This window comes from Tympanuchus pallidicinctus, unplaced genomic scaffold (assembly GCF_026119805.1).
Source record: "Tympanuchus pallidicinctus isolate F22 unplaced genomic scaffold, pur_lepc_1.0 scaffold13, whole genome shotgun sequence".
Classification (NCBI taxonomy): domain Eukaryota; kingdom Metazoa; phylum Chordata; class Aves; order Galliformes; family Phasianidae; genus Tympanuchus; species Tympanuchus pallidicinctus.
This window is the reverse complement of record NW_026294648.1, coordinates 17104069-17117826: the sequence shown is the minus strand read 5'-3', so window position 1 is coordinate 17117826 and position 13758 is coordinate 17104069. Positions and strand designations below refer to the sequence as shown.

Here is a 13758-nt window from a genome sequence, read left to right as displayed (position 1 = left end):
GGTTATTCCTGAGTGCATCCATCCAGAGAATTGGTTGAGTGTAACTTATTTACAAGCTGCGCCCACTGATCAGTTTTGTCTTTTCAGGAGTACATCAGAAAACACTTCTGGAGTGGAAACATTTCACACCGCTTCCTCCTGTCGCTACGTTTTAATTGTCAGCCTGGGCTCTCAGCAGCAAGCCCTGCTTTCCTTCCCCTTCTTCCTGTGCTGTTGGATGCAGCCCCTCGGGCTGCAGGGGGCTGCAGCCTGGCACGACTTCCATAGGATGCTGAAACAAGGGGGCAGATGGGGCTGTTCCTCCTGCTGCCCTGCCGGGTGGGCACTCGTTCTGTGATGCTTTCCTTGTGTTTGCAGAGCCCTTGCCTACTGTTGCTGTTGACAGAACCTTTCACTTATTCTTTGTTTTGTTTCGTTTTGACCTCTCATGTCTTCTTGCTTATCAGTTTTTCAAGTCCTCGGAAGTCCTGGTGAGGATCTGAGTGTTGTGAGCAGCAGCAGAGGGCTCTGTGGCTCTTTGTGAGCAGCTGTGAGGTGGATGGGAATGTGCTGTCCTGAGGGGCTGTGTGTTCCTGCCGGTGCCAGAAGATGGGTAAAAAGGGAGGGCCGAAAAATGCAGGGCTGGTGAAGCAGCTCCTCCCCAATGGCTTCAGGGGGTCCTTGGGGGGCACGTGGCCGCATTTAACGCAGGTCTCCAGCTTTGTGGGCAGCCAAGCACAGCATCTGCTCGTGCTACTGTCGCTCCTTTCTGCGTGCTATTGTTCTTAGGTCCCGGATATCTTGCTAGCAGAGCCAGATGGCGTGCAAAACCAGACTGAAAGCAGCTGGGCGCCCGAGAGGCTGCAGGTGAGACCTTCTGGGCAGGCAGATGGGCCGCAGCACCTCCAGCTAGCTGCTCACCGGATCAGCCCGTCGCACTCGAACCGAAAAGCGGTGCGAGGCCACCAGGAGGAGCCGGAGGGCTGCGGATGGGAGCCGGCATCCTCAGGGCCGGGTTCTGGGGCTCTGCTCTCGGAGGTGACCCCGAGAGGGGCTGGGGACCCTCCGGGTCGTCCCGACACGAGCATCCCTGGGTGCGGTGCTCCCTTTCCTTCTCCTGTCCTCACACGGGGGAGGACCTGGTTCATCTTTGCTCTCTCACGGCATGGAGCTGCTGGCTCTGTGCTCGGTGGGTGCAGGATGCTGAGGGCTGGGATTTGCTTCACGCCTGCAGAGGAGGTGAGCAGCGAGGAGCAGCCTTGGAATCTGCTCCAGGGCTTCTTGCTCTGCTGCAGCCTTGGTGGGAGCAAACTGCAGCCTCGTTTCAGCTGCATGCTGAAACAAGGGGAAATTGTTTGCAGCCAGCTCTTGTTTGCAGAAATGAGATTTGCTACTGGGCAAGGTCTGTTCCCTGGCTGTTCTCAGCCATCCAGGGAACTCAGGGTGTCCAGGGAAGTGAGAGCAGATCCCCTGTCACCATGTACTGGGGCAGCAGCACACAGAAGAGGCCACGCATGTCCTTCAGCCCTCAGATCCATGCCTTGGCCTCTTTCACGCACTGTCACCAACCCTCACTCCCCCCAGGGGGGGCACTGCTCACTTTCAATGGACAGAGATGCTGTTTTGTTCCCATCTCACTCTTGCCTGATGGCCGATGGCACCCACACACAGGGGCCCTTTCAGCGTGGGGGGAGGAGGTTGGTGGCATCTGGGAACGTGGGGAACAAAGGGCCACATTGATGCAACAAGCAGCCCCACTGCTGAGCTGGGGGAGCAGCTGAGCAACCCCCAGCTGAGTTATGGGGAAGCATCAGTGCTGCCCGGAGGGGGCTGGGCGCGAGAAGGGGAGGGAGGTTTGGGCTGGTTATGGATGAGTGGGGAATGAAAGACCCCACAGAGTCACCTCCCTGTGCCACCAACCCTGTGCCTTCACCCCATGGGTTGGCAGCAAGCATCCCACCAACTGCCTTCAAAGCACAAGGCTGTGGGACTCCGGCCCAGCCAAATCTGCCCACGTGCCCAAACGGGGTCATCCTGCTTCACTCTGGGATCTGGAGGAGAAATAGGGACTGTCCAGCTGCAAACAAAGGCTGGGTCCGTGAGCCCTCCTGCTGGGTGGGGACAAGGAGGGATGGAGTCCAAAGGAGACGGCTGGGCTGAGCAATGCTGCCCTTCCCTTGTTGGGGCATGGGGAAGAGGGGGAGCAGCACGACAAAGCAACAGCCAGACAAAGATCTCATTCGGAATGTTCTTAATTTTAATGTATTTCCTTTAATCTTTATAAAATACATCTTGTAAGATAAGTCTTCTAAAAACCTGCTCCTTTTTATTGCTTGTTAACGAGTTGAACTTCTAGATCAGAGGTGAAGGAAACACTTTCAGTCGATTAACTCTCTGTGTGCGTGTGTGTGTGTGTGTGTGTGTGTGTGTGTGTGTGTTTGGGGTCTGGGGGCAAGGGTGGGAAGGAGGACCCGGTTATTTGTTGTTAAATCGATACCAAAAACCCACCAGCAAACCCTGCCAAGAGCGATGGCGGTGATGTGAAATGGACCCCCCAGATCTTGCCTGGTTTCTCCCCATCTCCCCCTCCCCAGCCCGTGTGCGTTGGTAGCGTGGCTGAGCTCAGTGCTGAGCAGCAAGGATCCTCGGAACGCTCTGCTCAGCAGACCGACCCGTTATCCCTGCCCCCAGCCGAAAGAATCATCGTAATACAGACATTAAATTAAAAAACAAAAGGACAATAAAACAAAATATCCGTGCAGGATGGAGCGATGGTCTGCCATTAAAAGTAGTTTCTCCAATAAATAAACACAAAGCGTTAGCACGAGGCGGGGAGGGGGGAGAAGAGCGGGGCACCCGTTGGTGGGGAGGGCGAACGTGGAACGAAAACGGAGGCTGCAGGCATAGCAAACGTTACAGAAGCAAATGTCACCCCGAGAGAAGAGCACCATCGTGAAGGAATGGCTGAGTTTGGAGCAGATGGGCTGTCTGTGGGTTATCCTGTGCTACAAAGGTGCTGCTCCAGCTCTGCTCTGTAGCACAGCACAGGCGGTCCCGTCACCCGGCACTGCGGTGCTGGAGCCTGAAGCCAAGGGTGCCCTTTGCACACAGACACCAAACTCCTCCAGGCTTTAATAGGGGCAGCTGGGTTAGGGACACGGGCTTAATCAGCATCGGGGTCAGCGCTCTCTTCTCCGCAATGGGAAGATCCTTGCCCTAAACTCCCTTTGCCTTGTCTGCAGCAGGCGCTTTGGGGTAAATTCATCTTTCTTTACTAGGGGAAAAAAAAAATCCTTCTCATCCTCCCTCCAGGAGAGGTGCCGGCAGTCAGCTCCAGGAGAGGCTCCAGCAATGGGACCGGGACCCGGCCAACTTCCTTTTCTCTCTAGGGAGCCTCCTTCACGCTATTCCTGGAGCAACCTATACATGGATTTCTGCCTCCCAGGAGCACGAAGGCTTTTGCTCATCCCTATAGGCAACGTTGGGACACCGGAGTGAGTCCCTCCTCTTCTCTTGCTGGTTTTGGCCCTAGAGCGAACCGGTTATGGATGAGCACAGAGAGAAAAGTGCATGAAGAGGCGTCCATTGGTGGGAAGCTCTTCCTGGTCACGCTCAGCACGATGGATGCGAGGGAGGAAGAGGAGGGGAGTCAGCGGCGAAGGCAGCGTTAAGGCAGGAGACCTGGTGTCGGGTGGCTGCAGTGTTAAAGCCTCGGGGTTAGAGGAAAGGAGGGTGCGTGTCTGGCTGGGCTCCACCTCGCCGGCTAGAACTTGGTGCCCCGGCCCATCAGCTTGAGGACGGCGAAGTTGTAAGTGGCGGCGATCATGAAGGTGAGCTGCGGGCAGGAAGAGAATGAGCCAGGGGAGGAGGAGGAGGACGACGGTGCTCCAGCACCCTTCATCCCAGCACCTGGCCAGCAGAAAGCCCCGTGGCCAAGGCAGGACACTGCAGTGCCAATGTGGGACTGGCCCCCGGCGGTCTCCTAAAGCCCCTCCAGATCCCCTCCAGTGGCCGCCTCCCCCACCACCTCCTTATTGTCAGAAAACGAGACAAGCTCGGGCTCTGTCACTTCTCTGCCCACCACCTCCATTGTCCTCTGCCCCCATCTCCTTGCCAGGTGGAGGAGGACGGCCAGGCAGCGGGAGCAGCGACTCACCAGTGAGACCAGCGTGGCGGCAGCCCCCACAAAGGCCGCGATGAAGAGGTGGAAAGTCATTTGGAACTGCAAGGGAAGATGGGGGTTGAGCTCCCGAAGGTTTCTGCTCAGCCCCATGGGGGCTTCAGAGAGCATTGCAAGGGGCTCACCTCGCTGGTCTTGCAGATAGAGAGCAGGTTAGAGCCACACACTTTCCCAGGAAATGCATTCCAGGGCAGGACACCTGGGGACACAGATCAGGGTGAGCCAACGATCCCATTGCTCAGCCCCACAGCGATGCTGGGTTGTGGGATGTGCTTTCTATGCTGGGCTGGGGACCATCACCAGGAGGAAGGCAAAGAGGGAGGACAGGGCTATCCTGCACTGCCTGTGTCGTGCTGGTGCTTCTGGCCCAGCCATGTCCCCCCAGACTCTCTCCATCCCCTCTCCAGCCCAGACCCCTCCTGGCTGCTGTAACCCCCCATGGAAATGCAGTGCTCACCGTACATCCTGGCATCCGCGCACAGCGTGCCGATGCTGGCAGTGGTCTTGGTGGGGTTGGCGATGGACTGGCAGGTGGTCCAAGTGTTAAAGTAGATGTAGACGGGCACGGCGGAGCAGGCGAAGACCAGGAGCCAGACGATGGTCAGGACGTAGGTAATGCCCACAAACTGCAAGGGGCAGCACAAGGCGAGGGCACAAAGAGGGTTACAGCGTGGCTGGGAATGGGGACAGGGGAGCGCGAGGGTCCCCAGGCGGGCTGGGCACGGGGCAGGTGAAGGGCTGGGATGCACCGCCCACTGTGCCCAACACAGCCCCACACACCCGACGGACCACCAGCCCCAGCTGGGTGGCACTGGGGCCAACCACACATACGTGGGACCGACTGGCTGTGGCACAGTGGTGCCGCTTCCCATACCGGGTGATTTCCTCAGCCGGTGGGGTTTGACCTCTGCGGGAGAGCAGCCGCAAAACCCCTGAGCTGAGCAACCCACTCTGCTGCCCTCCCTCCACGGCGCCACCCCAACCGAACCCAAAGGGAACCGCAGCCGTTCCCCTCTGCTCCCCGAGGCCATTCCCAGAACTTGGGCACCAGTCCTTGGGCACCACTCAGGACAGCAGCAGGGACAGCACACACTGCCCTTGCAGAGATGCTCATGGCTCTCTTAAGCACAGAGCAATTTGTTTGCCGGCAAATGCCACGGCCATACTGGCAGCTTTGGGGACACGCTTGGCCTCGGGGAGGGCTGCTGGGCTGCGCTTCCCCTCGCTACGCCCCGACCCCCGGGCGGCCGCCGTTTCCTGCCCTTCAGCCAACGCCAAACCCGCTGCAGGCGCGCGATGGGGTGCCGAACCCCGGTTAAGATCACCTTGTCAGGATGTCCTAGCCACTTTCCCAAACACTGACACACCCGCTGCAAAGAGTGAGCTCGCTGGGGGCCTCGCGCTCCCCTCCCTTTCGGGCCCCCAGTTACCGTTGCGCTGAGGCCCTTGCCGCAGATGGTGGTCCGGTAGTCCCCGAAGATTTGCCGGACGGCGCCGGTGGTGTAGAAGCCTTCGGCCAGCAGCAGGGCTCCGTAGAGGAAGAAGAAGGAAGCTGTGCCATAGATGACGTACTGAAAGGTGTGGATGCTATGGGGAGAGGAGCGGTGGGGATGCTCAGGCGGTGCTGTGGCACGCAGCCCCACTTACCCTCCCCGAGCCCAGCACAGCCCTGGGGAGCTGGAATGGGGTGTCACCTCCTGGGGGGACAAAGCTGCTTCCCCAAGTGGAGCTGATGAAAGGGGCAGCGCCTTGCCAAGCAGGGCCTCCTCCTGCCCCCATACCTACCTGGTGCGGCTGTCCTGTGCACCCCACGGCACCTGGCGTGGGTCAGATAAGAACAGGGTGAAAAGGAAAGGAGCAGCTGCCACGGAGCCACAGCGCCCGTGTGAGGCTGCCCAGGGCTGAGCACGGCCTCCGTTGATCCCAGTGTGGCAGCAGGGCCGGGTGACAGCGGCACACTGTGCACAATGGAGACGCGAGGAGCCTCGCGCTGTTACTTACACATCAATGAGATACTCGTAGTCCTGGTAGTTTTTGGAGAAGTAGGTCTCAATGAGCTGCTCAGTGCCAGTGAGGGCTTCGTGCCCACAGCCACAGAACAGCGCAACTCCAAAGAAGCAGAGCCCAGTGGCAACCAGCGAGGCAAAGGGTGCCCCGATGAGGCAGCGGGCACAGCACTCCAACAGACCTGCGGGGCGGAAAGAGGGGATTTTAGGGTGATAAAGGGAAAAATGCTGAAACAATTTGTCGTGGCGTTAAAAGAGCAGCAATGTGGCGTGGTGGGAAACCGGCAGCCGAGCGAGATGGAGATGCGGGGCGATGCAGCGTGATGCCAGTGGGAGCAAACCAACAAGCTGCTAATGGGCTCCCCGCTGCCACAGTGCTGCGGGTTTTCTATTTGGGCTGCCATCGTGCTGTGCTTATGGAACCTGGGCTGGGGTTGGGGTGCAGAGAGCGGGCACAGCTCCCCCCCTCCCCGGCTGTTGTGCACTGAGTTCCTAAAGCACTCAGAGTGCTGGAAGCAGTCCCAAACCCACGCTCCCCCCACGGACCCCGCAGCGCCCATCTCCTCCCTGTAAGCACAAGGCAGCCTTGGGGTCCCAGCCAGCAACGTTCCCCCCTCCCCGTGCAGAGCAAGGGCGCGTGGTGGCACAGAGGACAATGGGGGATTGTCCAAAGAGCAAACAGGGAACAAAGGCAGCGCTGTGGGGGAGCGCAGGGACCCCCCCGCCTGTTTGCCTTGGACACGACGGGGCTGGGGAGGGGTCCTTATGCCTCCCCCTCCCAGCAATGCACCCCGATCCCTACAGGTCCCACACGGATGGATGGCTGCACGCTTTGCAGCACGATGCTGGCACCAACCAGACTTGAGGTTTTTAGTATTTCTTTTCTCCCAGCTGGGAACATGGGGGCAGGTGCCCACAGCTGGTGGATGGCCCTGATCCCAGGGGTAGCGGGGGAACCGGGATGCAGCAGGGCCTGGCGTGCCCTTCAGCTTTGGGAAAGAGATAGGAAAGCGCAGGAGGGGAAGAGGGGAGAGAGAAAAGAGCCTTTGTGCAGCACAATCCTGGGCCTTGTTGCACAAAGCTGCGGGCAGGAGGAAGGTGGCAGCCATCAGCCCCCCATCAGAGCACCCCAGCAGGACGCCGTCATTGTATGGATGGGGAAACTGAGGCGTGAAGCTGCAGGCACACAAGAGGCACAAGCTGTGACAGGTCTCAGCGCCCCGCTCTCCCTGCAGCCCTGGGTTGAGCTCGTTCCCCTCCACCCTCCTGGACAGATGGAGTCCATCCCAGGAGGCGGAATCAGGACAGGAAGCCGCATGGGAAAGGAAAACGCCATCCCTGCTTCCTCCCCTGCCACCCATGGGAACCTGCATAGCCTGCCAGTGCCAGGGAAAAGTTTTGGGCTCTCTGCTCCAGGACTGTCCCCCCACAGCTGTGACAGCTGTCCCATGTCCCCATACTCACCCATGGCACCCGACTCGCTCAGCTCCCCGTGCGCTTGGCTCTGTCTGCAGCCCTCGCCTCCCCTGGCAGTCCCTCGCCCTGTATTGTCCCCTCTGGGTGCCTGTCCCACTCGCCAGCAAAGAAAAGGGCTCTCTGAGTGACAGCCACCCCCCTTAAAGGGACAAGCCCCCGTCCCTCCCCGCCCTAGCCCCCCCTCCCCAGATGCACCCCTTGGCTGCCAGCTGCTCTGCGCGTGGGCAAAGCAGAGAACTTCAGGGGTTGGTGTGGGGAGAGGGGAGGGGGGGGGGAACGCTTTTGTAGAAGGGATAAAGGGGCTGGGGGTCACAGGACACCCACTCTGCAGTGGGCTGGGGACCCCCAGTCCTGGCTGGGGTGTGTGTGCCTGTAGGTGTGTGTTGTGGCAACGTGGGATTGATGGGATGCAGTGCTGCCCCTCTGTCACCTCCTTGTCCCCTAAGTGTCAGACCTCTGTGTTCAGCCTCGGGTGCTCCGGAGTGGGTGCTCTGATGGGAATTCTGCTCTCCCTGTTTTTATGGCGGTTCTTCTCTCACCGTCCCCATCCTTTCGGGCTCTACGTGGGACAGGAGACAGAGCTCCAATGGGCACAGCCTGCAGGGGGAGTCCTCCATGGGGTCCTCAAGGGATGGGGGCACATCCAGGGATGGGGATGCAGAGGGGGGTCAGCTCCTTGGATGCCCACCTCCCATAGGTCCCCCCCATGGGGGGGTGGGGGGGGTCAGCACAGGGGTGGGGATGCCTGCAGAGGGCAACAGGGCCCTTCTCAGCTGGCAGACAAAGCCCCGCTGTGTCCCTCAATGCCCCGCTTTGTGCCAGGCTGTGCAGTGGCAGGGCCTGGCTGTCCCCAGGGCTGGGAACACTGCTGGGCTGGGGGTCCCCAGGGCATCACACAGTGCCCCCAGCGCTCTGCAGAAACCAGATCTGCAGGGCTGCTGATGCTCACTGATAAGGGACTGCATTGCCTGGATGGAGCCAGGCACCAGAGGGAAAAACGATGTTAGGCGAAAAAATGATGAGCCCTTCTTTCCCTTTCTGCAGAAATTCAAGATCTTGCATTTTATTTCAACACCCCGGGGGGAAGCATCAGCTTTATGCCGTCCAGGATAATGTGAGCAACGAAGCGGGGCTGCGATTTCTGCACCAAATGCCTTCAAAAATCTGAGTAATTGGTTACTGCTCGTTAGCATCTCCCTCCTGTGTTCCCCCACCCCTGGGGCTGCCGGTGCTGCAGGGCTGCTCCAGAGCTGCACGCACAGCAAAAAGAAAACACCTCCCATAGATGACAGCCTGATTTCATCCCTTCCTTTTGCATTTTGGCTGAAGCCTTTGGGACCCCCTCGTGCTGCAGGCACGGAGCATCTCCTCTTGGCTGCGTGTCCCCGCTGGCTCCTTTCCCATGAGGACACCTTTGTGATCAGCCCTGGGTGCTGCTGCTTGCTTGGGCTGTGGTCGCACTGCTGGTGTCCCCAGGAGGAGCAGTGACAGCTCGTGCAGTGCCTTTATCCATTATACATATCCATCGGGAGGTGCCTGTTGTCACACCAGAGAACCTTGCAGCTATTTTTAAACAGCCACTTCCCCGGGCCAGCCTGATGCTCTCCTTCTGCTTTCCCCCATCCACCCATCGGTGGGGTGAACCCCCTTTCCCATAGGGGAGGGTGGGAGGCTGCAAAACGTGCTAATAGAGATAAAATTAAGGAAAAGCAAAGCAAAGCTGTTGGAGGCCTTTGGGGGACGGGGAGGAGAGCTGAAGGGCAGGCGGTGCTCCCCAGCCCCATGGAGGCTCGGTGGAGTGGTGATGCTTCTTCCCAGCAGCTTTGCCTTTCGCATCTCCTGACTTTCTCCTTTGCTGAGGAGGGCAGCGGCTGCCTCTCTCCCCTGGTGGCTCATTCCTCTGGTCTGCCCTCCGTGGGGTCATCTTTTGGAGCTGTGCTCATTTACCTTGCAGAAAACCCAGGGATGCAAAGACAAACGGTGCCTGGCAGTGCCTGCACAGAGTGAAGCCGCTTGGCTCCGTGGGCCCCCTGGCTGTCCCTGCCCCACACTTCTCACCCAGATCCCATGCTGGTTCTGCATTCCCCACCTACCCTCCATACCAACCCCTTTGGTTTTCTGGCAGAGAGCAGCAGTCCCACCCCGTCCCTCGCCCTCCACTCCCCTCCACGTGGCTACAGCAGCCTGATGCCATGCGGTCTCCTTGCTGGGGTGGCTCTGGGACAGGGATGCGTTTGCTGCTCCAGTTATTAATGTGCTGAGGTGGTGCCATGGTGCAACCCCTCTGTGCCAGCGGCCAAGGCCAGCACAGGGACAGGACAGGGGACAGAGAAGAGATGGCATCGCTAGGATGTGCAGCGGGAACCCCAGGACCCCATAGCAGAGCATAGGGCAGGGAAGCCCTTAGGGCAGGGAAGCCCCATCCCCTGCAGCCACCACCCCGTCCCCTCAGCCCACGCCATGACACCGTTGGCTCTGCGAGATGACGATGGCAGCCCCACCACCATGAAGCCCTGGGATGCAGCCACTGCCGTTTGCATCTGTGCTGCAGCAGGAGGATTTGCAGTCTAATTAAACAAATCCTTCATCTCCCCGGCAGCGGCCGTGCCAGGCGAGGGGGGGAGGAAGGGGGCTAAGAGGGAGGGAGGCTGATTTCTCATTCCTTCACTCACCGCCTGATGCCACAGATGTGTAACGCTTCGTTTTCCAAGCTCGGCCCTCCGGGGGGGGTCTTGAGCAAATCACAAAACTCCTTCACAATTAGGGCGAGCCGGGCAGCCTGCAGTTAACGCCGCTCCCGCTGAGCTCCTTCTGCTCCATCCTCAGAGACCGCTGGGGCTGGGGGCACGGAGATGTGGAGGCGAGAAAAGCTCCGACAGCATCCAACAGCATGGGATGCTTGTCGGCATGGCAACCGTGCATGGGATGCAGGGGGATGGGAATCCCAAAGTGGGGAGGGGACCTCGGGGATCCCGTCCCCATCTCCTGCGATGTCTTTGTGGGTACAACACCCTCTGTGCTGCGCAGCAACTCTTTCATAGGCTGCAGGGAAGGGGGAGGTGTGGGCTGGAGCTTCGTGGTGTCAAAATCCAGCAGATCTTCCCCAAAGCATCTGGAAATGCCGTGGGTGATGGGAGCAGCGGGGCCTCAGCAGGCAGCATCACTGCTGGGAGCAGAGATGGGAATGTTCCTGGTGAGAGCAGCCTGACCTGCTCTAAGCATCCTCCCCTCAGCATCCTCTCCAGCAGCAGGAGGGACCCAGCCCCGGTGCTGAGCAGTTCTGGGGACAAGGCAGCAAAAGGGTGACCCACGGACAAGGAGAAGAGACAGGAACATGAGGCAGGGCTGGGTCACCCTGGTGGGTCACCCCGCTGAGGGGTTTGGCACCGGTGCCAGGCTTTGCTCCCGGCCCCGAGAGCGTTGTTGGACACTTATCTAAATTAAATCTCCCCTTTCAGCATGCCTGCTTTGCCAAGGTTACGGGGTCATCCCTCCGCCCGCAGCTCCCTCCCTGCCACTGGGGACCAAACCCCTATGGCACAACCTGCAAAATCCCATTGCGGATGCAGACCCCAGCACGGCGCAGGATGAAGGAGCACAGCGGAGGCGGATGGAGCCGCGGCCCTGCGATCTGAGGGCTGGCAGATGGGAGGCACAAGGAGACCCCAGCCGTGTTCCCCCCGGTGCCATGCAGCTGGGTGGTGGGACGCACAGCCCCGTGCCCTTGGCGGGTCCCTCTGCAGCAGCGCATGCAGCGCACGCCCCGCACCGTGCCGGCACAAGGGGTATTTTTAGCTTGGAAAAGCGCCACGGAACTGGAGAGTGACATTGGTTGGAGTTCGGACCGCCGGCCCGCTTCACCTTGCAGTCTCCTCCGGGGCTGCCCTGCCCGGCGCTGTGTCCTAACAGCACTGCTGAGCCCTTCCTCCCGAGCCCACCGTGCACCCCGCAGCTGAGGGGGCCTGGAGTGCATCACGTTCCCCATAAAGATGAAAGGATTTGGCTCCAGGAGCCCGCTGAAAATGTCCTTTCTGGCTGTTTCAAAGTTAGCGTTGGTTCAAGTGCGTTCAGGTTGGAAAACAAAATTCCCAAAGGCAGAGCTCGTGTTGCGTTACCGTTTTCCCCTTAGAAAATGAGTGAAAATGGCCAAATTCAGGTATTTCTGAGCAGCTCTGCAGCCCCACACTCAGCAGCCCTGGAGGAGAAGCTCTGAGGGATGCAGCCGCAGCCCGTGGGGACACACAGGGACACAGGGGGATGGGGCCACGCTCAGCCACGCTCGGGAGCATATCTTCTGTGACATTAATCTCACGCCCCATTAGCTGCCTCCAAATGTTTGCACAGTGAGAGCAATGCCTGCGTCCAGCCTAAGGGGGATCTGTCCCTCTGCAAGACATTGCCACCCTGACAGCAGAAGGGAGAAGCCCAGTGCTGGCAGCAGGGCTTGGGCTGCACATCCCCAGGCTCCATGTGCTCCTGCAGCACCAAACCAGCCCCGATGCTGCACCAGGGGCTCAGGGAGCTGCCTGCTGCCCTCCCTCATCTCCCCTCCGTGCCACCAAACTGATCCTCCAGCAATTGTTCATCCCGAGATGGATCCATCAGCCTTTTTGCAGGGAAAGAAAAAAAGGGATAAAAAGAACGTTTTTGAGGCCTTAGCCTCTTGGAGTTGTGCTGGCTGGGAAAGAATGACAGCATGGATCAGGCAGGATTAGATCCACAGCCGTGGCACTGAGGGGGCTGAGCAGCAGAGAGGGCTCAGGACAGGTGGGTGGGTTGGCACAGCCCTCCCCAGGGCTCTGGACCCAGGCAGGAGATCCCCAGGGGAACGGTTTGATGTATCTTGGAGATGGAGAAGGGAATGGAGAAGAAATCACGTTGGCTGAGCAGCCCCAACCTCCGCCGCTGTTGGCAGGGCCTGGCACTGCCAGGTTGATGGGAACGGGACAGGGACGCTGGGGATGCTGAGGATGGACGTGTGCCCCCGGGGGTGGCGGCACCCAGCAGCTCTGCTTCTAGCAGGAAAACCTCCCTCAATGCCCCACTTTCCCCGTGGGCTGAGCACAGAGCTGCCCCCCTCCTCCCGCCGGTGTCAGCTCAGCTCACCGCTGCGATGGAGCTGCCGCTCAGCGCTCGCCGCGTGCCCCGGGCTCCAGATCCCAATCACAACCTCACGGCCCCATCAACGTTAATGGCAACAGTAATCGGAGGAGACTTCTGCCAGCTCCGCGCCAGCGGGGCTGCTCCTCCCGCACACCGCCCCGCAGTGCCGTGCCCCCCCCCCCGGCCCTCGGCTGCAACGGAGGACCCTCCTGGGCACCGCTCTGCTGGCTGTCACGTTTCCCTGCTCCATCAAAGCCGGCGGGGCGGGCAGGAGAAGGCAGCGCGGGGTTCAGCAGAGCGCTGCTGAAATGCACGGCCCCTCTGTGGGGTGAGGGGAACACGGGGGGGGGCACGCAGCCCCCCTCTTGCCATACGGCACAGTGTGGGGGACCCTGCAGCCATGGCTGCTCCCAGCCATGACTCAAATGCAATTAGTACAAATAAACGACACGAGCCAGGTGCGGTAAGGTGAACGAAAACCTGAGCGATATATCTACCAGGAATCACTTATTCTGCACTTCTCTCTTTATTAATGCTGTCTCCTTCCTCACACATTCATCACAGAAGGCCCCCACAGGCAGTGCGTGCTGCTCAGCCACCCCAGGTGTTGATGTCAGCCCACTCAGCCCACAGCTGCACTCCCATCCTCGTGGCTCCTGGCTGCCCCCATTTGTTTTTCCCCTAATGGGGGGCAGAAGGCTGTGCTAAGGAGCTCACCTGCCCCTAATGAGGGCAATTTTAGGAGTTTGCATATGATGTGCAGCTGAGAAAAGCAAGCTCGCAGCCATGCTATGCCCTTCCCCGGGCTCCCTACACCTGCAGAACTGCCCCAGACCCCACAGCCAAGCAGAAGGAAGGATCCCGCGCTCCGTGCTGCTGCAGATGGACCATCCAGCGCACCCCCACCCTCCGCACATCCCCTTTCCATCTCATCCTGGTCGTGAAACTGAACGCATCCGGTCCGGTCTGCGTGTCCCCCCCCGCTCCGTGCACCTCCCTTTCCCTGTGCAACCC

General features: G+C 59.8%; 1 protein-coding gene across 2 annotated transcripts; it reads right to left on the bottom strand.

Moving 5' to 3' along the window:
- Positions 1-2215: 2215 nt before the first annotated feature.
- PLP1 (proteolipid protein 1) lies at positions 2216-7756 on the bottom strand. 2 transcript variants are annotated; one of them, XM_052673479.1, is made up of 7 exons: positions 7630-7756; positions 6161-6347; positions 5485-5746; positions 4617-4785; positions 4285-4358; positions 4136-4201; positions 2216-3814 (listed from the first exon to the last, which is right to left on the bottom strand). In XM_052673479.1, exons 1-7 carry the CDS (start codon positions 7631-7633, stop codon positions 3743-3745), a joined length of 834 nt encoding a protein of 277 aa, XP_052529439.1. In that variant the 5' UTR covers positions 7634-7756; the 3' UTR covers positions 2216-3742. The 2 variants fall into 2 exon arrangements, with proteins under 2 accessions (XP_052529439.1, XP_052529440.1); XM_052673480.1 differs by having other exon boundaries at positions 5590-5746.
- Between the last annotated feature and the right edge of the window lie 6002 nt (positions 7757-13758).

Bases quoted from the DNA above. Each gene is read 5' to 3' on its own strand.
- PLP1 (XM_052673479.1), bottom strand. The intron at 4,786-5,484 runs GTGATCTTAACC...TGCCCCTTGCAG, and splicing joins GGCTAGGACATCCTGACAAG to TTTGTGGGCATTACCTACGT. The intron at 4,359-4,616 runs GTGAGCACTGCA...CTGTGTCCCCAG, and splicing joins CGCGGATGCCAGGATGTACG to GTGTCCTGCCCTGGAATGCA.